The sequence below is a fragment of the Schistocerca gregaria genome, chromosome 4, assembly GCF_023897955.1.
Source record: "Schistocerca gregaria isolate iqSchGreg1 chromosome 4, iqSchGreg1.2, whole genome shotgun sequence".
In the NCBI taxonomy this organism is placed as follows: domain Eukaryota; kingdom Metazoa; phylum Arthropoda; class Insecta; order Orthoptera; family Acrididae; genus Schistocerca; species Schistocerca gregaria.
The window spans coordinates 471,862,683-471,885,568 of record NC_064923.1 but is presented as its reverse complement, the minus strand read 5'-3'; the positions used below and the strand labels follow the sequence as shown (position 1 = coordinate 471,885,568).

The following is a 22,886-nucleotide window of genomic DNA, read 5'->3' as shown; positions in this document are numbered from 1 at the left end:
CATAACTTTGCAAAACACTGGTGCGACGCGTTTTTGACCAGTGCGCGGGAATTTGGGAGCCGCACTAGGATACAAGGAAGACATCGAAGCAGTTCAGAGGCTTGATGCTAAGATTTTACAGGGCAGTCGGGTCAGTATTAGAGTGTTACGAAATGCTCCATGAGCCTATTAGATAGGAATCGTTGGGGAGAATAACAGTATGTTTGAGCGAAACGCCATTGAGGAAGGTTAAGAGAGCCCGCATTTTCGCTAGACTGCGGAACGATTCTGCTGCCTCCACCGCGTGAGAATCGTAAGGATACAATAAGGAAGATCAGCGATTTTGCGTAGTCGCACAGGCAGTCCCTTTTCCTTAGCTCCCTTTGCGAATGGAACAGGAAAGAGACTGACAGGGAATGATACACAGCGCCCTCTTGTCATGCACCATACAGTGACTTCGAGAATATGTTGATGTGAATGTAGAAAACGTAGGGGGTACTCGATGAGAAGTAGACATCCGATCGCTAGCTTCTCTGGAAGTATAAACTCAACATGATTTGCTCACAGTCAAGCAGACGTGTTCTTAGGTGTTTAAAGAACAGTGGTAGATGGCGCCTGGTGCAAGCGCAAGTTTGATAAACTTAATGCTGCCAAAAGGCCCTACTGAAGAGGTTCAGACCCAGGTGATCTTACTGAATGAATGCTGAGGACTGCAAATGTAATATCGCAACTGTGAGAAATAGGTTCTGCTTTTTTTCCCTCGAATACAACGCGCATTGGAGCATTACTCCAGCTCGCTGGGAGCTGAAGGCACGATGTTGTTGTTTGACACTCCCTGTTCTGTTTCACTCGCTTGTGAACTGACGGAAAAGTGGCTGGCTGTTCACCTCCGTACGCAGCTTAACCTGTTGTTATGTTGTTCTCATGAACATTATGAAAGGAATACAATGGACGCTGCTGAATTTTTGTGGACTCTTCCTTAAATACCCTCTGTCTGAATTTACCCTAGATGGTTTTGCGAAAGCTGCGATGCCTTTCGTCCAACTGCTCCCAGTTCTTTGAGCAAATCTGTTACTGCGAAATATAGTGAGCTCTGAATTTCGTTAACGTCTTTTGTCAGATTAACTCGATGAGAACCCCAAACAGGGGAGCAGTATCCTATGCTAACTCGCACCAGCCTCATGTGCGCGGCTGTCTTAGAAGATAGTCTTCTGTATATCCAAGTTCTTCACATTCGTTTTCTAATGAATTTGTGCATTCGTCCATTATCCCTAACTTAGTAGTATTATCACCTAGGCCATTCAAACGCTGTGAAGGGCACCAGAAGTCTGCCATTAATTTTGTAATCACATAAATTCATTGAGGCAATCACTCATTAGATAAGATAGTATGAGCATGTCTTATCGTTTGAGTACCAACACGTCTTTATTCTTGAGGAGCTGGCTCAAAGCTCGGCTAAGCCTTCATGGTTTATTTCCCTGGACATTGGAGGCAAATGTTGAAATGGTTACTTCAACCAGGCCACGGCCTGTACTTTCCCCATTTCCATCCAGGCTTCTGCTCCACCTCTAATGTCGAGCGGACATTACATTAACCTAACTTCTTTTTCGTCTTCAGTCAAATCATTGATCACATAGTGATAAAGTAACAGTGGAGTTTATTTGTGAAATATATGATGTGATTCGTGTACCATTGGGAATCTAATCTCTGCTGGCAGGAACTTTGCATATTCCCAGCCATTGCATCTGAAAAGTTGCACACTTATGACTGTAAAACATGTTTCATTGTTGAGATCCATTTGCTTCTATTCCTGTATATTTAACTCGCAATGCTGCAGCTGCTAGTGGCATTTATAGTTACTTGCCATCACCTAGGAAAAAAAAGTTTGTAGTTGAACAACCACACAAAGTCTTTGAGACAGTACAGGGCTGAATAACTTAGGTACAATGTTCACCTTAAGTGAGATGTGGAAATGGCAGAAAATGAAAATCACTAAATACTAGTTTTCTGGTAGTTATGTGTTTCTATTTGTCTGAAACTGTAATCATTTATTTTCATCTTCAGTATTCTTGTGCAGTGTGTACTTGGTGCATTTCTGATGACAACTTCACCGCATTGTAATTTTTCTCATTCAACATTGTTGTTTGATTTCCAGAGTTTACAATTTCTTTCTAAGGCAGCTTCAATTAACCTGTAAGTCCACTCTAATAACTGGCATCTACCTTTCGAGATGTAGTGTTACTCAAAGCATGAAGATACTCTCACTCTTATGTTTTTTTTCTTTTTCATTTTAGTTTTGCAGCACTACTCAGAGAGAGAATCAGTATGCATAAGGCATACATACTAGTTACTATTAATCAGAATAGGAAAAATCGAAACGATCTCTGGACATTCATCATTTAACCTGTACATTAGTTCACAGACCTCTCTTTTTAACAGCATAGCTACATGCTTTGTGATGTTTAGGGAAAATAGCTTTCAGCTTTGGTGCTGCAACGTCCTTCTGTTCATATGTGTCAACATTCATGATATGTAGTATCTGTTTACATCTATGGTTTAACTGCAAAGAGATATTCTCAAATTTTAATTTCACATGTCTGCTTAAGTATTTTTGTATTTGTGGATGACAATTTTGTAACAGTGGATATCTGTTGAAATTTGGAGACATTATGAAACCGTGGTTCATCCAACTTGTTACAGCTGCCATCTGGGGAAATGGGCAACAAGCAGGCAGTGGCACAGCCGGAGGGTGAAGAGTCGAGCGCAGAAGAGCGGCTAGCACCAGCTCCCAGCTCGCGGCCACCCTTCGTGGACCAGAATGGCGAGGAGCCAGAGGATGATGTAGAGCTGCCACCTCCCATGAAACCCATCAGTGAGCCACTCGTCGTTGCAGGAGCTGCCTCTGCTGACGAGAGCCAGGGCAAGCGGGTAGGTACTACTCTGCTGTTCACATTATCCTTCTGGAGAGATTCCAGTTGCTGCAACCTGATTTTTTTTATTTTTTTTATTTTTTTTCCCCCTTCAGTAAGATCGTTGACAGATATCTCAGATAGAAATGGTGCCTTACTCCCTTTCTGAATGTCATGTGATATACATTAATGTTGTTTTCTTTACAATCTCTCTAGCTATGAAGTGTCAAGTGCAAGTGCATACATATACTTGGGGAACTTTAAGCTCTTCAAGATCAGAAAAACGTTGGCTTTTTATCTTAACAATGTTATTGCATGTGCATATTGCTTGAATGTGTTTCAATCAAGTTTTAATCTACAGATCATTACTGTGTTCATTTTTCCACAACTGAGTACAATTACTTGCTGGTGTACTTGGCTGAAACATCTGTGCATATGGTCTGTGTGATTTTAAGTGCTTGGTATAGTGTCTTCAATATTCTATCCAGTGGTTTATCTGTATATGGTGTTCAAAACTTTTCTGTTGTGTATCTTATTATGCCTTAGTTTCTTCTCTCAAATTGAAATGTGTAACATTTTCTATTCCACATCTTGTTTGTCTCAATTCAGCACTATGATTCAAGTAATTACTAGCATCATACTTCCCACAGTTACCAAGAAAATGTTGCTGAGTACTATCATTGTTGATGGCGTGTTGATTGTACATAAAGTTCACCCATATACAGGTGATTATAGTCATCAAATTTAATTTGTATACCTTCAACTTTGTACCTAGTGAATGGGTTTCATGCAACAATGTTTCATACTGTCCCTAAACAGAAATATCAGCTTCAGTTCAGTAAGCACGTAATCAACAAAGTTTCAATATTCTGTGTGTTGTGTGGTTCAAAAAGCAACATAGGACACAATCTTATTCACATACATTGCTTGACAAAAAAAGTTAAGCATCCAGAAGATGTGGTCAGACAACAATGTAACTTTTAACACATTCACATCATCAACAGGTCTGTAAATGGTTAGGGTTGCAATTTTCTTTTAAAGATAGTCCATTAGTGGTGTTCATTATAGTATTGTTACCAGTCTGGTACGATGTATAAGCGACATGAACAATGTCGAATGATGAATTATCACTGTGGAGGACATGGGTGTGCCATGTGCTTGGGTGGCACAGCTTATCAGCACCTGACAGAGTTTGAAAGGGGCCCCATTGTGGGTCTCCATCTCGCTGCCTGATTGAATAGTGCAATACTCAGGTGTGTGGAATGTTTGGATGTGACAGTCTGATGTTGGACTGCTTGGGAATGTGAGGGCAAGTGTACTCATCGTCAAGGATTATGGGTGACTGTGTCTGACCATGACAGGGAGGAATGCCATATTCAGCACCAAACACAGTGTAACACCTTCACATCTGTGCCTGCCATCTGAGAACAAGTAATGGACACCCTGTAAAATCCTTTGTCATCTTGCATCATTGATTCACAGTTCTGTACTACCCTCAATGACCATTGCTTGTGAGTAAGGCAGCGACATGGGGAAGGTCCCTATCTTCCAACGTTTTGGAGAGCCACAGCAGTGTTACTTGTGGCACATGGGTGTGGGGACTTAGTGATTGAGAGAACATCTTGTGTACTCATGTGTTTTACCACTTATGTGACCAGACCGTGGTGCCATTTTTCAATAGGACAATCCTCATCCAGGTATAGCACTTATATATATGATCTGTCTGCTTGATGTTGATATACTCCTATGGACAGTAAGATCTTCATTCCTGTCCCCGATAGAATATGGGTGGGATCAGTTTGGACATCAACTTCATCCCAGTGTCAGTGTCCAGGGTATCAAAACCCAAGTACAACAGTTATAAGTTAGCTTACCTTGGGTGGCACAGCTTATCAGCACCTGACAGAGTTTGAAAGGGGCCCCATTGTGGGTCTCCATCTCGCTGCCTGATAATGGCTTTATGATACCCTTCCAAACTGAACAAGAGCATACATCTAGGTCAGAGGGGGTTTTGTGTCATCCTGGTAAGTGAGTTCATATTGACAAGGTGAATTTACAAAAATAAATTTAATTTGATTTTGAAATCACCCATATTACATACTCTCTCAAACCGTTTCATTTTGTTTCCTCCACCCCTCCTGGGTGCTTGTGTGCTTCATTTTTTTTTTTTATCAGGCAGTGTATTTAAAGAATTGATTCTTGCAGTATGTACTCACTAAAGATAAAATGTTTTCATGCTAGTGTTATTAACACAAATACTACTTTGCTACAACAGATGCTGATGAGAACACCACCAGACATTTGTTTCTAAGTGTAGTGTAAATGGGTTCTTATTCACTTAAGCATTTGCAGGCTATTCAGCTATAGCTGATTTTGTAGTTTTTCAGAATACAATCGATCATTGACTAACATATAAGGTGTTTATTGAGATATTATCTGTGAGTAATGTAGGAACTTTTATAGCTTACATAACATACATATTTAAATCTGTGCTATTAATTTTATAAAAATTTATGCAGTTTATCTTTCTATATTTTATTACACTTCATTGTGTATTTATCTAAGTTTTAAAAAAGGTGTTTATCTATTTGTGGTATTTTGTAAGTTGGGGAGATACATAGAACCAAATGAAAACTAAATTTGGCAAATAGCAGAGCGTTTGTTTGGAACATAGAAAGAGAATTTGGAAAGAAAATACAGATTATCTAAACAGTAACTGAGATCCTTAACTGACATACAGAGGCTTTTAAATGTAAAACATAGTGCATAGTTCATAGATATTGTTTCTGGAGGAAATTTTCATTTCCGGGTGTAAAAATGAAAAAGAAAAAAAGCAAGAGTGGGTTGCAAAGCAATAGGATCATGAATATGAGACCAAATGTGAGATGTGAGATGTGGTTTACTTATAGCTGTATGAAATACGGGATTGGGAAAAAAACCATACAAAACTATGCAATATTTTGCCATTGCTATATGCTGTAACATAGTTATTTATGAAAAACTTCAGTTTAAGCATCATTTCAGGTCTGTAAAGGAAGTCTTTCATTAATTTTTGAAGAAGACAAAAAAAATTTATTGATTTGTAGTTTCATTGTATTTGTTGTAAATATCATTTGCTATCACCTGCTGTGAGTAATACCTAGGTTACTGTAAGCAAAAATTATCATATAAATATATTTATCATTAATTTTTCATACAGTTTTCATGTATCATGAAGACAGTTTCATCTTTAATAACAGAAACTTCAAAGATCATGAGTGTCTGCAGCAGTAGGCCTTATTTTTGTAACAGTTGTCAGTATATAGATCTGTCTTTACAGTCATCCAGCCTCTCTCTCAAGGCACTGGAGGGAGCCACATCTGCTGACTTGGCTGAAATAGAGCAAATCGTCAAAGAGCGAATGGTGTGTTTGTAGTTAAATGAGGCTTTTTTATTTACTTTTGTTGTTTGCCCTGAACCTTTATGTTGAGTTGTGCATGATTTCAGAGTGTATATTTGGCTGCACAATTCTGTATTACTGGCACATTCGGAAGTTACATTTCAAATGTAGTGTATTATCATAATTGATATCATGCTGTTGCTTTCTCTTTCAGTCAGGTGCTGGTGGTAGTCTCTTGCACATACGTGGAGTTCACATGTAGTTTGCTATAAACACATTATTGAATGTCTTTAATTTTTGTTTGGCTTAATTAGTTTTATGTAAGCATTTGTGGAACATGCTCACTGCAATTTATTTTAATATGAATAAATTCTCACCTTGTTTGCAATAGATTTTGTATTCATAGTCAGTGTACACTGTCTTATATCATTAGTCATTCACAATTTTTTGCTTCTGATGTATCTGTGTGATATCTGTATAGATATGGTATATAGAATTATACATGTGCTGGCATTTGGTATCAGACGCAGTTTTATTTTTGGTGGACACAATGTTAAACTTACGTTTACCACAAGCATGACGTAGGAATAGTTTTTCATATTGATTACATTTGGAATACTAAGAAACACAGATATCATTGAAGTATTTTGTAATTGATCTTTGGATTTGGTGTGGGATGAGATCTGAACATGTTTGTTATTGTGAAACCCAAGAGTAGCATCTGTGTACAAATACAGAACAACTGGAATAGGAGTAAAATCCAGACAGATCATGAATACTGAGTATGTACTCCCATAATAGACTGATGAAAGGAAACTGGGGAGACAAAACAAGGTTGTTCTATTGTTGTAAAGAAGGAAAACTCCCTTTGGATCCTAATGCCAGAGAAATACGACTCACAGGAAAGAAATTAATTATATTTGAGAGAGGCCAAGGGGGGAGAGAGATTAGCTGCAGCTCCATTTATGTATTTTGTGTTTGTCTTGTTTTGGTATTTGCTGTGAGGTTTCCCTTCATGTGGGAGTTACGTATAACAGAATTTCTTCCTTGTTCAACTTGTCCTTTCATGTAGGGTATTTGTATCTTTCCTTTCTTCTTTCCTAGCTGTCTATATCTCCTGGTGAAAGCATTGTTTAAAAGTTCTGATAAGTAGTCACAGTCTTTGCGTTAGTTAATAACTAGACATTCATCTTATGTTGTGCATAATGATTGTATTGATTCCAGAGTTAAAATTTCAAATTTTCATTCCGATTAGTTGTACAATGTTTACACTGCATTTTATTCTCACAGACTATGTGCAGTCTAAGTTTTAAAAAAAAATGGTTCAAATGGCTCTGAGCACTATGGGACTTAACATCTGTGGTCATCAGTCCCCTAGAAATTAGAACTACTTAAACCTAACTAACCTAAGGACATCACACACATCCATGCCCGAGACAGGATTCGAACCTGCGACCGTAGCAGTTGCGCGGTTCTGGACTGAGCGCTTGAACTGCTAGACCACCGCAGCCAGCCTAAGTTAAAATTCTGATCTCATTTTAATGATACATTGCTTACAACTTTCAAAACTTGTAGGAACACTTGAAAACACTTCTGTTTCAGTAATGGAATTTACAAAAAAAAAGTGAAATGCTTATGACTTATCAGTTATAATTGACACTGCACACATTTTTGCATCACAGTGTAATTCATAAGTTCATTTCAGCATGGATTCTCAAGAAATTGATAAAGTTAGTTGGAACACTAGACTGTACAGTTGCTGCTGCATGTTAACACTTCAGAATTATGTTTAAGTATTGACAGAGACATGTTTTTGTGATCATTCACTGAAGAAATGTTGTGTTCTCTACAGGAGCAGCACACAGAAAATCAGGAAAGGAACAGTCTCCTTAATCGAGATTCAAAAGTGTCGAGTGAAATGGCATCTGATGGTGAAACAAGCACAAATACTGGTAGTGAAGGGCAGGGGACTGGTGAAGAAGAGACAGCTGATGATAAAGGTGGAGGGAGCAGGGAAGGGGGTGAAGCACAAGGCAGTGCCAGTGGCATGACAGCTGCGCCAAGTGACAGTGAAAGTGTCGAGGACGCGGCAGCTGCCGCCATACGCAAACGTGAATACGTAATTAGGGAATTGGTGGAGACTGAGAGGGACTATGTCCGTGATCTGGAATATGTTACAGAGGGCTACATGCCTCTTATGAGGAATCCAGACTGTGAAATACCAATGCCTGAGGATCTGAGAGGAGGCAAAGACAAAATGGTGTTCGGAAACTTGGAAGCAATCTATGAGTGGCACAGAGAGTGAGTAACATTATCTTCACATATATTATGCTATCATTAAAGTATATTACGGATATCAGATTGATAAATTTGCTATAGTACTGTATCTGTCGGAAATATTTCTTTCTTAGTTTTTTTCTAAGTTTTTAAGCATCTCCCTAATTTGAGTAAATGTGTATTTCACTTCTTTGTAATTTCATAGTCATGAGCTGCTTGTTATGGCAGTCCCAATAACAGAATAAAAGACATAACTAATCAGTTGTGACCATCATTGAGAAAAATGGCATATTTCCATTGGCTATTTTTTTTTTTTACCATAGTAAATTATATAATTCATTATTAACAGGGTTTAAGTAAGATAAAAGAAATATTTTCCTTGACTTTCTGTGTGATAATGTTCCATTTTCTTCACCAGCCTCAATAAACATAAACTTCTGGTATTCAACATTATACTCCCTTTCACTTGTCATACTTCATAGAGTTACAGACGCAATATGGTTAATTACTCCCTACTGATTTGTGATAGATTTCTTTCCCGCTCTTTCTATAATATATTATACTTCACATTAACTATAATTTTTATCATTTTCCACTTATAATATTGAATGAACTTGATATAAAATGCTGGATTTGCATTCAAGAGACAACCCAGGTTCAGACCGTAGACTACTAATTTAGCTAGGTGTCTTACAATTCATCAGTCATTGCTCATAAGTGTAGGGATGATTTTGCGTTGTGCCCTTGACCATTTCTTCCTCCATTTCTGTAAACTTTATGAGTATTCTTTTTTTATTCAGAGAGGGTTTATCCATAAAATATGCCATGAAAGAAGATAAAGATTATGCACAGGCTGGGAAATTGAAATTTAGAATATGCAAAACTTTTGCTTATTCTCCTTTGCAATACTAATGAAACTAGACGTGGGATGCATTTCACAATAGATGCTATGGTAACTAAGTTATTGCCCTCCAGCATCACATGAATGTGTATTTTCCCCAGAGTGATGTCTTGGAAATGTAGTCATAATGCCAGGAATTGTATGTTGTAATGTCAGGAATTATATGTCATTGACTTGTGAAAAATAATGTCTTATAATGGATATTTGTGATGTTGTATGGAATTTTTTTGGCTTATGGGGATGCTGAATAGAACATTAGTAAATACTCTTAGTAATAATAAACCTCTAATGTTTGGTATATTCTAGTATCAACAAAAAAATCACCATTTGGTACTACTTTGCATGGCTTTTACATGAGATAACATTTTACTTTATGATACATTGCCTGTCCATTTTACAGATGGAAGGAAGTTCACATGTTTCATTGTATAAAATAGATCACAATACACTTGGCTTTTGGTAATATTCTTACTATAAACTAAAGTACACCACCAATATGTTAAATTGTTCACAGTTGTTAACTGCATCTCCTTCAGAAATATTCATATTTGAAGCAACTTTTGCTCTTAAGAATAAAAGTCATATGAAAGAGACTGTCTGAAAGCACTTACAGAACAAACACAAAACCAGTCAGAAAGTAATTCTCTTTTTTTTTTTTTTATTACACTAACATTCATAGAATTCAAAATTAACATACTGTGCTCATGTTCCACAAATGGGATTTGATTTTATAGCACAGGTTGCTGTGTTTAGAGATACATTTTTTATAAATCCCTCCAGAAAAATATCATTGTCAACTCTTGGCAAAGCTGTATACATTTCCTCTCAAAATAATTTCACCCTGCTCCATAGATGGCCATACTGACTTCATATCAAATTGTTTTCATCTGAGCAAAAAGAAATATTTATTGAATTACTGTGTCTGCGAGATTACAGTTTTAATTTTTCATTGCTTGTCCTCTCATCACCCAGAATATTGATTTGCAAGAGTTGTGCTCTGTGATTCTCCTTTAATAATCAATGTTGTTAAGTGAGACGTCCTCTGTTTATTGTTGGCTGGCCAACATGTTTAATACTGTACATGTTCAACTCTGTCTTACATTGTTACTCTTCTGTAAGAGGAGAGTAGTTGGTACTGCAATTCTGATTTTGGCTTATTATGCAAATTTTGTGTCATAAACATCACAGATAGCCATTCGTGTTTTATGTTATCCATGGATTGTTGTGTGCTTTTATTTCCAAGCACCTTCTCAAACATAAAACTACAGCATTTTTCAGAATAGGGGGAAAGTATGATTTGCAGAACATTAACTGGCATTTTAGCAAATGTTTATTTGATTGTGCCTTTGCCTTTTCAACAACATGGCAGCGAGAGAATTGCCTCATAGAGCTTTATTTACATTTCTGTCTGCCAGACAAATGATGAAATTAAATTTTATTTCTTTGTATGTTTTATTTGTGCAGTGTCCATATATTATGTAATGGTTTGAAAACATGCAATTTTCAGGAAAGAAACCTTTATTAAATATTTGGTTATTGCATGATCACTGAAGTTTTGAAAACATATCATTACTTATTTGCAATAAGAAAGTAGTCATACATCTTTATCTGGTCTTACTATAACAACGTACTTTTCTTCTAGCTTCTTTTTGAAGGCTCTAGAGAAATGCCTCAGCCATCCGGAAGAACTTGGCCCACTCTTCAAGAGATATGAGAGAAAACTGCATATGTATGTGGTTTACTGTCAAAACAAACCCGTTTCGGAGTACATAGTCTCAGAATATGATATCTATTTTGAGGTAAGTCCTGTTCCATACATTTACCCTCATATTTTTATTATTCAGGCAATTGACAAAATGTAATTACAACAAACCAGTAACTTATGATTAACATCTTGAAACACTTTTTAAAAAATGGGGACTCATGCTAATTTGGTTCTTCAGTGGTAGTCCTGAATCTGATTATGGTTCTACCTTTCTGCATTGTAATGCTTTCTGATTTATATTAGGCATAGCATGTGTCATTAATTAAATTAATTAAAAATGTCACTTTTCTAGTGGTTTGCATTATAAGCTCATAACAATACTCCACTTCATTTGTCTCTTAAAACTTGTGTCCTATTATAAATCCTATGAGAGGCTAAAAGTCAGTATGTAAATGAAGAACACTGTGATAAAATACCTGACAATATATTACTTAATTTCCAGGTTCTGAATTTCATGTTGGTCCATATTATTTCACCCATATTCACACTCTTAGAAGCAGAAAAAAACTGTGCATTGCTCTCTAGAGTTTTGTATTGAGTTTTATATTCTTATGCAAAGTCTTTTAATAGGTTGCCTGTCAATATCTGGCAGAAAATGCAAAAATCCCCTCCCCCTTTTAAAAGAGAGAGAGAGAGAGAGAGAGAGAGAGAGAGAGAGAGAGAGAGAGAGAGAGAGTACCAGAATGTCTTGTTAGTCAATCCTCGTACAATTTAGCAGAATATTTATACTAAAAACTGTACCTTCCATGTAAAACTAACATTTTTATTAGGTAAATCTTGACTTTTCCAGTACATAGACAGCTTATGGTCGTCTGTTTAAAGTTATGTTAATGACTTGTTGGAAGTATTAGATACAAACAGCAACTGAGTTGTATAGGAGGAGAAGCAACTGAGTGGTATAGGAGGAAAAGCAACAGTGGACTTTTTCAAAGCAATTCTGCAAGATGGGATTTACAGATCATCATGTGTAAATGAATGAATGAATAAACAAACACTATACAGTCTCAAGTAAAATTAATGATTGCCTCAAAGTCCACATATGATTTGTTATTATTTTAATACAGATTTAAACTTTGACTAACAAAAATATTTCATCAAAATGACTTTGTGTTCAGAACACTGTGTGTATCAAAAACTTGTAATAATAGGCAGATCACAACAAGTCTTTTATATGTCTGCAGCCCTAGATATAATAGTACTGTTATCATTGTTTTCAGGAACTTCGCCAAAAGCTTGGCCATAAACTGACATTAGGTGACCTGCTCATCAAACCTGTTCAGCGCATTATGAAGTACCAGCTTTTGTTGCGAGACATCTACAAATACACTGAACGAGCAAAGCTTCAGAATGAGATTGACTCATTACGTATTGCACTGCAGGTGATGCAGGTTGTTCCCAAGGCTGCAAATGACATGATGGATGTGGGCAGACTCCAGGGTTTTGATGTAAGTTTGTTCATCAGTTTGTATGACATACAAGTAGTATTTTCTGAAAGAAAGTTTTGGAAACTCGTTTTACTAGCAGAAACGCAAGCAGTAATATTGTTATTGAAAATCTTACAGAAGTGATAAAGACAATACTGTCAGTAACTACAGTACCTTAACTTAGTAACGTTACAATAAATACTATAGCTGCAGATGGAGAGGAATGGAGAAATAGAAAGCAAAGATAAAAAGTATGATGAGAATTCTGGTTTCATAAGGGTTATATTTTCAAAACTGGAATGTATAGTGGGAACGAAGCATATCCTGGAAAAAAAGTTCTTTCTGTGGCTCTGAATTTCTAAGTCAGGGAAGAAGAATGTATGAAGTGTAGTTTAGCATTTTACAATGCTGTCATTTGCTATAATGCTTTTGCAGTGTGGGATCAAGTGCTGCTAGAACAGGATTCCCTCAAATGTAAATATTTTATCTTTCAAACAATGGAAATTTCAGGCTGAAATATCAACAATATCATGATAAGGATAGATTGCTACTCACCATAAAGATGACACATTGATTTACAGACAGGAACAATGAAAAGACTGTTACACATTCAGTTTTCAGTCAAAGCCTTCCTCAGGAAAGAAAACATACACACACACATTCCCACAGCCAAGCACACTTCACACTCACATCACAGCTATCTGTGGCCACTATACCCAGAATGCAGCTGTTGCCTTGAACAAAAGCAGCTGTCCAGTGTGGGTGGGCAAGGGGGAGGGATAGTAGGGTACATGTAAGGGAGAGACGAGCGCTTTTACGCGGAGCATGCAGGGACTACGGCGGCAAGACAAGGCTGCCAGATGCAGCATCAGGAGGCTCTGGAGGATAAAGAGGGAGGGGACAGGCAGCAGAAAAGGAAGAGGAACAGAGATGGGGAAAAACCAGATGGTACACCAGCATTCATTCTTAATAAGATTTTTCACTGTAGAGAGTTTGAACATCTGAGAAGAGAATTAATGGAGTATCATTGTGGATGTTTATTTTATAAACTGTAGTAATTAAATACAAGCATATAACTTAAAGAGAAGTCAGAGAGGTCATCTTATTTTATCCTTAATGGGATGATTAACTTAGAGTAAAGATTATTCAATTTAAGAATGTGTTTTGCATCTCAGCATCAAGCACCAATAAACTGCTTTCAACAGACAACGTAGTTTCTGTTAGCTGCATATACAGGGTGTCCCAAAAAACACTAACAAGCTTTAGTAACAGGTTCCTTACACCAAAACAAGAAAGAAATGTCTAGTAAACATGGGGTCTAAAATGAATACGTTAAAAGCTGTGTGCCCTGGTTCATCTTCTCTACCATGAAAGACAGCTCTTCACTGAATAACTGCTCATAGCTCTTAAGGTATGCATTTTAGAACCCATGTTTACTAGACATTTTTTTCTTATTTTGTTGTAAGGAACCTGTCCCTAAAGCTTGTAGGTGTTTTTGTGAGACATCCTGTATACAATTACAATGCACTTATTCATTGTGTGAAATCCTCTCAAGGTATACTTCACTATTGCACTCAGATACATGACTGTATTACATAGCTTCCACTCTGCTTAGTTTCTCTATTCCTGTAGCTATACTTACAGCATCAAGATAATAAATCCACTACCCATTTCATCAGTCTTACACAACACTACAGTTTTTCCATCTCCTACTTAAAAAAACTTAACATTTTCTATTTTTCTGTGGCTGCTTTTATCTTTTCACATTTTTCCCCTGTTAAACCTCTATTTCTGTAGCTACATCATCCATACTCTGATCTCTGCCATAGATCTCAATTCTAACATTCTGTATCAACCATAAACCCTCTTTGACCAAATGAGAACCACTATCTCCTGTCTGAAGTTAGCAATCTGTAAGTACAGCACCTTATTTCCACAAGAACATTATTCTGTGACAAACAAGTTTTAAATGCTTTCCATTCAGAAATTATGCTATAAACACTTCCTATGATAGTTACATCAGAAAGATTAGCTGAGATGTTATCTACACCCTGCAGAACAAAAATCCATTCCACATGTATTTTGTAGAAGATTTACTTTTTGAATGTGGAATATGTCTGTGTTTCAGGGTAAAATAACAGCACAAGGGAAACTTCTACTTCATGGACCATTGGTGTGTTGTGAAGGGAATTCAGCATTTAACTTCAAAGGAAAGGAGTTGCATGTCTTCTTTTTTGAACAAAATGTAATATTCAGTGAAGCTGTTGGAAAGAAAACTCAGTTCTCCAATCCAGTGTACATTTATAAGGCCCATATACAGGTTAGAGCACAGTTTATAGTTTTACCCCTACTGCTGTTACCTTTATATGAACAGTCTCTTTGAATTTAATGTATTATAGTAGCATATTTGTGTTATGTTTGATCTGATAATAGCATATTTTTAAACTTCTTTTCTGGTCATTAGGTGAATAAAATGAGCCTAGAAGAAGTTCCTGATGATTGTGAGCCAGGAAAGTTTATAATTCGATCAACTGATCCCAATAAGCCCAACTTGTCATATGTCTGCCAACCAATGTCTAAAGAAAGTTGTGAAGAATGGGTGTCGACAATTAGGAGTATTCTGCAGACACAAAAAGACTTTCTGAAAGCACTTCAGTCACCCATAGATTATCAGAGGGGTCAGGAGAAAAAGAAGGAGGTGTAAGTAGTTCTGGTACTCCTCAGAGTGTTGTGAATTGTTGTTGACATATGTTTGAAATGTGAATGTGAGATAAGGTGCTCTGATTCTGAGAATCAAAACGATTGTGAGGTCTGTCAGCCACAAAATGCAGGATTCTGTGGCAAGAGTTTTGGGTGGAATGCAGTGAATGTATTTTCAGTGTGTATTGTCTGAGGATGAACCAATTATGACATTGTAAGCCAACACTGTATTGAGGAATAGAGAGACACAGTTCTGTATTACCATCAGTACGATATGGTTGCTTAATAAAGCCTTCTTAGGCAAGGTGTGCTACATTCAGAGTGAACCAGTATTTCATTATTAAAAAATTAAGTCACTTGCAATATTAGTCTTGTTTGTGCTGGACTGTTTTGTAGAAACAATTCTTTAAAGCTTTGCCATTTAGAAATAATTGATTTCAAGAAAGAACTGGTTTCTTTATGCTGTAGGCCTACAGTGTTAGAGCTGTGATACAGACTTGCTTTATTGTGAATAACTTTTGTGAAACCAAAGTTTTACACTGCTAGGACTAAATGCAAGAAACATTTCTAAAAAGTTGAGTGAAATGTGCATTTCAATAAATACAAGTAAATCCTGAAGCTCTTGCCCTCCTGCCAGAGAGAATAGCCTTGTAGAAGTCTGACGAGAAATGTTAGCGATAAATCCTAATGCTCTTGAAGCCATGAGGAGCTGTTTTGATATACTTTGCTAATGTGTGGCTAATTGCTCTGTCTGTATAGAAATTATAAATAACGGGTATGAATCTCAATAGTTCTTATTAATAAAAAGTTGTTTCAATCCAGTTCACAAACTACAACAACAAAAATTGAATCTGTTTGTGAACACAGACATTTTGTTTGCTGGTTGTCAGTAAGCCACTGACAAAATGAAACTTTTTAAGTCAATTTCCATATTGATTCCTCATGTTCTGTACATGGGAATTAAGGCAACTGCACTAACATTCTCTTTAACTGGCTCCCGACCTCTGTGTCATAAAAGACATGAGATTATTATGTATATAATATGTATGTTTGTACATAATAAAAACAAAACATTTTCAATAGAATTGAAATACCTTGATTTATGCAATATTGTAATATCCCATCCATTATCCTAAATGACACTAACATACTGTCCTACGTGAGACTTCTCCTGCATATCAAAGGGTGAAATCAAATTGTAAGTTGTATTTCACATTTCTGCTGTGAAATAAATAAATGGTTAAAGTGTGTGTGTGTGTGTGTGTGTGTGTGTGTGTGTGAGAGAGAGAGAGAGAGAGAGAGAGAGAGAGAGAGAGAGAGAGAGAGAGGAGACGAGATGAAAGTGGGGTCCAGATATGAAACTGTGTGAACTGCTGAGAGTGTTGGTTATGTTATAATGTTTCCAGATGTATAATTTTATGAATTTCTATGTAACATAAAGACAATTTTTTGTGATCTTTTTATCCATCACTGTGAAATTCTGCTTTGAAGAAGACAAGAAATAACACTATTTTCCCAAAGATTACCCAAAACACACAAACACTTGCAGTAAATATTTACAGCATAAATTTTAGGAATAATTTTAAAAAATATTTGTGTTAACTGTGAAGAAACTATTTGAGTTAAAGATAATTAGCAGTCTTCATACCTTTGTTACAAGAACCTGCTGACAGCATGTAAAATAAATTGTATGAGTACTAGTAGATACGTGCTAGTCAGTGAAAAAAAGTGATGAGTTGTTTACAGTAGAGTGTGAATAACCTCTGTCGTTACACCTGGAAACTCACCGACATGTTCATAATCTGATTTGCTTAGTGAAATGGGGTGGAATGGCTGAATTATTTTACATGCAAGTGGAAGCATCAGATAATACTAACTTTTTAAAGATATAAAAGTGAACAAAAATGTCTCTTGTATTAATTTTCAGTTTTTATCTTTTTTTGTTTCACACACAGTTCGAATTCCATTTATTCTTTTCATATGACATTTATGTTTAACTCTGATTCCCTTTCCACCTTCAAAACAAATGGATCAGAAATTTGTTTTAAGTAATTTGAGGTTTTGTATCACTTTTTTGGGAACTGTTTGTCAGTTTGCTACAGTTGTATTTGGTAAGTATGGTTTAATAATGCATAGAAAGTTCTGATTGAGAATAATTAATTATTTAGGAATAAAAAGACGACTCACCAAAAGGTAGAAGTGCTGCACCATCGACAGATACACGAAGAAAAAGTACAGAGCTTTGCATTGCTAGCTTTCAGAATGAAATTTCTTCCTCAAGCTGTAGGAGAACACACACACACACACACACACACACACACACACACACACACACACACACACAAAACTGTCTCCCTACATTGTGCTCATTCAACTGCCAGCTTTTGACAGTCAAGTGAACACAATGTAGGGAGACAGAAATGTGTGTGTGTGTGTGTGTGTGTGTGTGTGTGTGTGTGTGTGTGCGCGCGTGCACACACATTTTTCTCCTGCAGCATGAGAAACAAATTTCATTCTGAAAGCTAGCAAAGCAAAGCTCTGGACCTTCCGCTTAGGTATCTGTTGACGGTGCAGTGCTTCTGCCTTTCAGTGAGTCATCCCTTTATTCCTGCATAATTTGTAAGCATGGTTTAGTCATATTTTGTAAAATCTGATATATCTGAACAATCTGTACCTACAGCTTAAAAATGTTTATTGTATAGCAAATAAATCCTTCATTCATGATAACAGTCCACAGCAGTTATCACCCAGCATGTGACATATATGTGAGTTCCTGGGAACCTCAGATATTTTTCCTGTTCCTGAGCACAATATTCTTCACAGTTGTTGGGTTCTTTCAACATCCCAACTACCTACAATTTTGTCATAAATGAACAGCTGCTGAAATTAAAAAAAATCCACTCTTGCTTTTATTTCATAAACTGTATTCTCAAAATCAACAAGATAAAATGGAATAAATTGATAAGAGGTTCATTTATAAAAAGGATGTGGTTGTGGTGTAAGTTGAAAATCAAGGGTCCCATTAAACAAAGTTTTCTTGTATTCATCACCATTCACGTAATTTAAAAATTATATTTGCATCTTAATGGTTAAGTGACACTAACAAATATATGAAAAAGAAAGATCGCTACTCATCACATAGTGGGAATGTTGAGTCGCAGACAGGACAACAAAAAGACTACTAACCATGTAAGCTATCGGCCAGAGGGATTTCTTCCAATGCAGACAACACACACACACACACACACACACACACACACACACACACACACACACACACACACAGACAGACAGACATATCTCAGACATGACCACTGCCTCTGTTTGCCAGGAGCGGCCTGTTAATTTTAATTTTAACTGTGAAACATCAGTATATTGCTTTATACAAGAATTTGAAATACAAAGTTGCAGAGGAGGTGTAATTATGGAGATTATGGAGCCTTAGTCCCCATAACAATAACTCTTGCCTACTACTTCCTTATTTCATGACAATCTTCGTAACCTGGTCTGCAAGATCTGGTCTGAAAAACAGATTTGTGTTCACAGTGCCACTGCAATTGTGATGAAGTCTCAAAACTGAGTGTATGTAAAATATAAGATCGATTTTCATCAGTAAATTTTTTACTCTTGGAAACTTAGGTATTTCAGTCTTGATTTCTATGTCCTCATTCCTTTCTTGCACACACTACCTGTTCTGGGAAAAACTTTGGGGCAGGTAGCCACAAAACTCAGAAAAAATTATTTCTTGTTTACTGTTTTATTGTTTGTTTCTGCAACTGGCAGGTAATAACTAAGTTTTGGCAGGAGAAACTTACTGTCTGTCTATTTCCAATGTTCTAAGATCAGGGAACTGGGTAATGTCAAAGCATTTGACCATACAAGGGATGAATACAACTTCTTGCAGAAATGAACTGTCCTGTGCATGAGGGCCTCAGTAGAAAGACTTTGCTGCTCTGATATAGTTTCTCTTCACACAAAACAATGCAGTGAATTTCTTCTTTGGAGGTTTGATTGCACTGTAAGAGTTCTTCTTATTGTTAGTATGCCCTTGAGGAAACTGAATGACAACCCTGTCCTATCAACAATGTAATTGTCATATGGTTCTCATTGTCATAAATTGTTTCTGGGCTTTTGTTCAGTGCCTTTCATTGGCTGTCTTCTTTTGCAAAATTCTTTAAAATATAACAATGACCCAATTCAAATTGGACTGTGTAACAGTATTTTTCACTTCTGGAAGACACTGTCTATTAAATATTGAGACACTTGTGCGTACAAAAATGATTTATTGTTCTTGTTTTTTCCTCATTATTGTTATCCTACTTTTCCATATACTCTAAAATTTCTTCTTTTTGGACATGTTGATTTCAGAGTAAAAAAAACAAGATCAAGATATTTGGGTATAATAGTTTCAGCTACTGTGAGTCATTAGGGAAGGGCAATCAAAGGAATTAAATAAACAAGTATCATGTAATAGAAAATTCAAAACAGATGACACATTGAAAGTTTAACAGCAAAGTAGTATATTTTATGTAAGCAATTAACAGAAAGCAGATGACAATAATTCAAATTTTTAAGTCATCCATACATGAATTAGATGTAACACGCACCAGTCTGTATATGCAACAATCACAATACGTACTCTTTCTATAACAGCTGTAGCTGCATGTTAATGGTGGAAAAGTACATAGGCAACTGGCAGTACCCTTTCTTGTGCTCTACCAAATTGCATGTTGTCAGTACCATAAAATTTCCATAATGAGGCAACTCTAAAGATTTCTCAGAGTACAGAATGATATAAAAAAATTGGTGACAAAATTTTGGAATAAAAGAAGCAAATGAGAAATTTAAGAAATGAATTATACACAGATAGTGCAGAGAGTTTAATTGTAGTGAAGCTGTAGAAGTTTTTGTATCAAGACTCTTCTTCAAAAGTCATTGAACTTGGGTGGATGGTGTAGTTTCTCATTTAAATTCAAATGGCATCAGGTGGGCCATCTTGCTGCAAGTCCTCTCTCTCTCTCTCTATACTTGAGAAGGAGAATAATGAAGAAATCTATGGATTTGTTGTTGCCTTGCTGTCTCACATCTTTTCATGTGAGCAATAGGAAAAAATTGTGGTAAAGTTGACAATGTGAATAGCATAATTCATAGAGTTAAAAAGTAGCTTTGGGTTTCATATCTCATTGATCACAATGTCATTATGCGCAGAGTGTAAGTTCAAAATGGGCAAGTATTTGAAAGAAGATTAGCGGTGTCTATCCCATCATTTGCACTAATAAATTAAGGGACACCATATAAGAAGCTAAAAATTCTGTGTTAATTACGAGAAAGAATGATCATTTCTCTTTTACTACTGTTGTTAATATATTTATTAGCTCAGCTGAATGTCCTGAAAAACAATAAGAAGAAAATAATTACAAATTTTTGTAAACAGGCTCTTCTCACAATAAACTGGGACACATATTCTAATCATTGTTTATGTTCTATTGATTGCTGATATTAATGAATATCCAAATGTAGAAACTCAGTTTGAGAGCGTGTGCTTTAAGGGAGCGAAGAAACCAAAAATGTAAGATAAGGTAATTCACCAGTTTCATGTCAAGCTTGCTTAAATAAGACAATGTACAAAACACTCAAAATGAGAATGGAATAAATTTTGTTTATGTACATGAATGATGACCTACGGCCTTCTGTTTTTAGCCCTCTCAAGTCATTATTTGGTGTTGTATTGCCTGGAAAGGCCTCGCTGTGATAAAACACTCAGATTGATGTTAACAGTTGGTTTTTCTACCAGCCCATTCATCATTCTACCTCCACATCAAATCCTGCAAATGATTGTGTCAAAACCTACATGCATATCTATACACATTATGTTCCATTAAAAGCTAAAAATGTACTAATACTTGCACCTTCATCAGATGTATGCAAGTATACAAGTGGAGCTGATGACTCATGGGAAAATGGGTTTAACGCCATAATTAAAAAAGGTGTCCTGAAGTTGTTGGGAGAAATATAAATAACTAAAAATTATGAATGTGATGGGCAAGTATCAGAGTAACATCAGACATCACTTTCTGAGTGGAGTATAAGTTCTGTGATTGAGAGAGAACAAGATCAATGAAGTAAAATAAATGTGTGCAAAATACTCTCACTTTTAATTACAAAAGGAGGGTCGCTTTGGTTGCTGAAATAGAAACCTTTATTTCTGCTGCAAATCGATTTCAATAACTTTGTGACCGTCACCAGTGCTTGTATTAAAGCCTTGTGCACTCATAAATACAAGCCTTAAAATAACAGTATCTGCTCATATTAATGAAGACTTCTTGTTGGACCAGAGGTACAAATGGAGGTTGATGCTAATTCTGCTTAATGTTATGAAGACACCTCCCAGAAATAAAGTTGTACAGTGGAATTAAAAGTATTAGAAGAAATGTTTGTTAATTTTAGTAACTAAAAAGGTGCAGTTAGTTGATAACAGAGATCCAGAACAGAAGATTAGCAGAGATGACACAAATGCAGCAGTGGAGAGGATGAGCTATAATTAGTAATGGTATTTGGGAAAAGGTATGTAGAGTGTTGTCTACTTCAAGGCCAACTGGGTGGATATGCCAGTTACAAATGATCACTCCTGATTTTGGGTTTTTGATGAACTACATCCACTCCTCCTGGCTATGAGGATGTTTCAGTGCTTTAATTTCACTTTGTAACTCATTCAGGAGAAATGATTGGTTCTGAAGTAAAACAAGAACATTGTATGAAGCAAACTAGAAGCAGTCATTGACCAGGTTCTTCAGTGGGAATATCTGAAGTGCAGTTAACAGTAAAGTAATGAGTCCCTCATAGTGTCTGCTCCTTGGTGTTGCAGTAAATTTCACACTTGTGCGCTGTTCTGCACTTTTCAAATGGTCCCGGTGGATTTCTTTTCTGTATTTCATCATATTTGTATGCAGAAGATTTTCTTGAAGTAAAAAAGAATAGACAGTTAATTGGGATAGTACATGTCAAAGGCTGGACATTGTCAAGTAAGATCAACAATTAACATCATAACAAAGGCAGAAGGATAAAGAAATGAAACTTCATAATAAGAGGAAAATGCTAATTTAGTGGTGCTGAATTTGACCCCTTTTTTTGGTAGAGTATACAGAGCAGATGTATTGGAGAGAAGTGTCATCATCATCGTATTCATATCCTTCCAGCAAGCCAGGTAGAGAGCTTATGAGCAATTTACTTCCATTTTGCTGTATCTTGATACACTTCTTCTCTTGATGCAGTTTCTCAGTTTTCTTTTCTGGTCTCCAGATCCAGCCGTCTTTTTCTGGGTTGTCCTATTGGTCTTTTCCCCTGCATGTTTCTCTCCAAGTATTGTTTTGGCGGGCAGTTACTGTCACCCTCTTCACATGTCCAAACCATGTGAGCTATGTAGTACTCAGTCTCTCAGTCATTGACACATCCACTTACAACTCTCCTGTGATTTATTCATTCCTGATTTTATCTCTTCTAGCATTCCACAATGTCGATTGCAGAAACTTAATTTCACTTGTTTGTAACTTGC

At 36.4% G+C, this 22,886-nt stretch overlaps 1 protein-coding gene across 10 annotated transcripts in view; it reads left to right on the top strand.

Annotated features, from left to right (window-relative positions):
* The window catches only part of LOC126267309 (kalirin), a 2,010,890-nt gene that overhangs the window by 1,949,756 nt on the left and 38,248 nt on the right, over positions 1-22,886 (top strand). For all 10 annotated transcript variants that reach the window (XM_049972405.1, XM_049972404.1, XM_049972401.1 and 7 more), the window contains 7 exons: positions 2,680-2,907; positions 6,208-6,291; positions 8,120-8,568; positions 11,088-11,244; positions 12,428-12,655; positions 14,763-14,954; positions 15,099-15,334. In XM_049972405.1, coding sequence (XP_049828362.1) covers positions 2,680-2,907; positions 6,208-6,291; positions 8,120-8,568; positions 11,088-11,244; positions 12,428-12,655; positions 14,763-14,954; positions 15,099-15,334 — 1,574 coding nt within the window. The remainder of the gene's footprint in view (positions 1-2,679; positions 2,908-6,207; positions 6,292-8,119; positions 8,569-11,087; positions 11,245-12,427; positions 12,656-14,762; positions 14,955-15,098; positions 15,335-22,886) is intronic.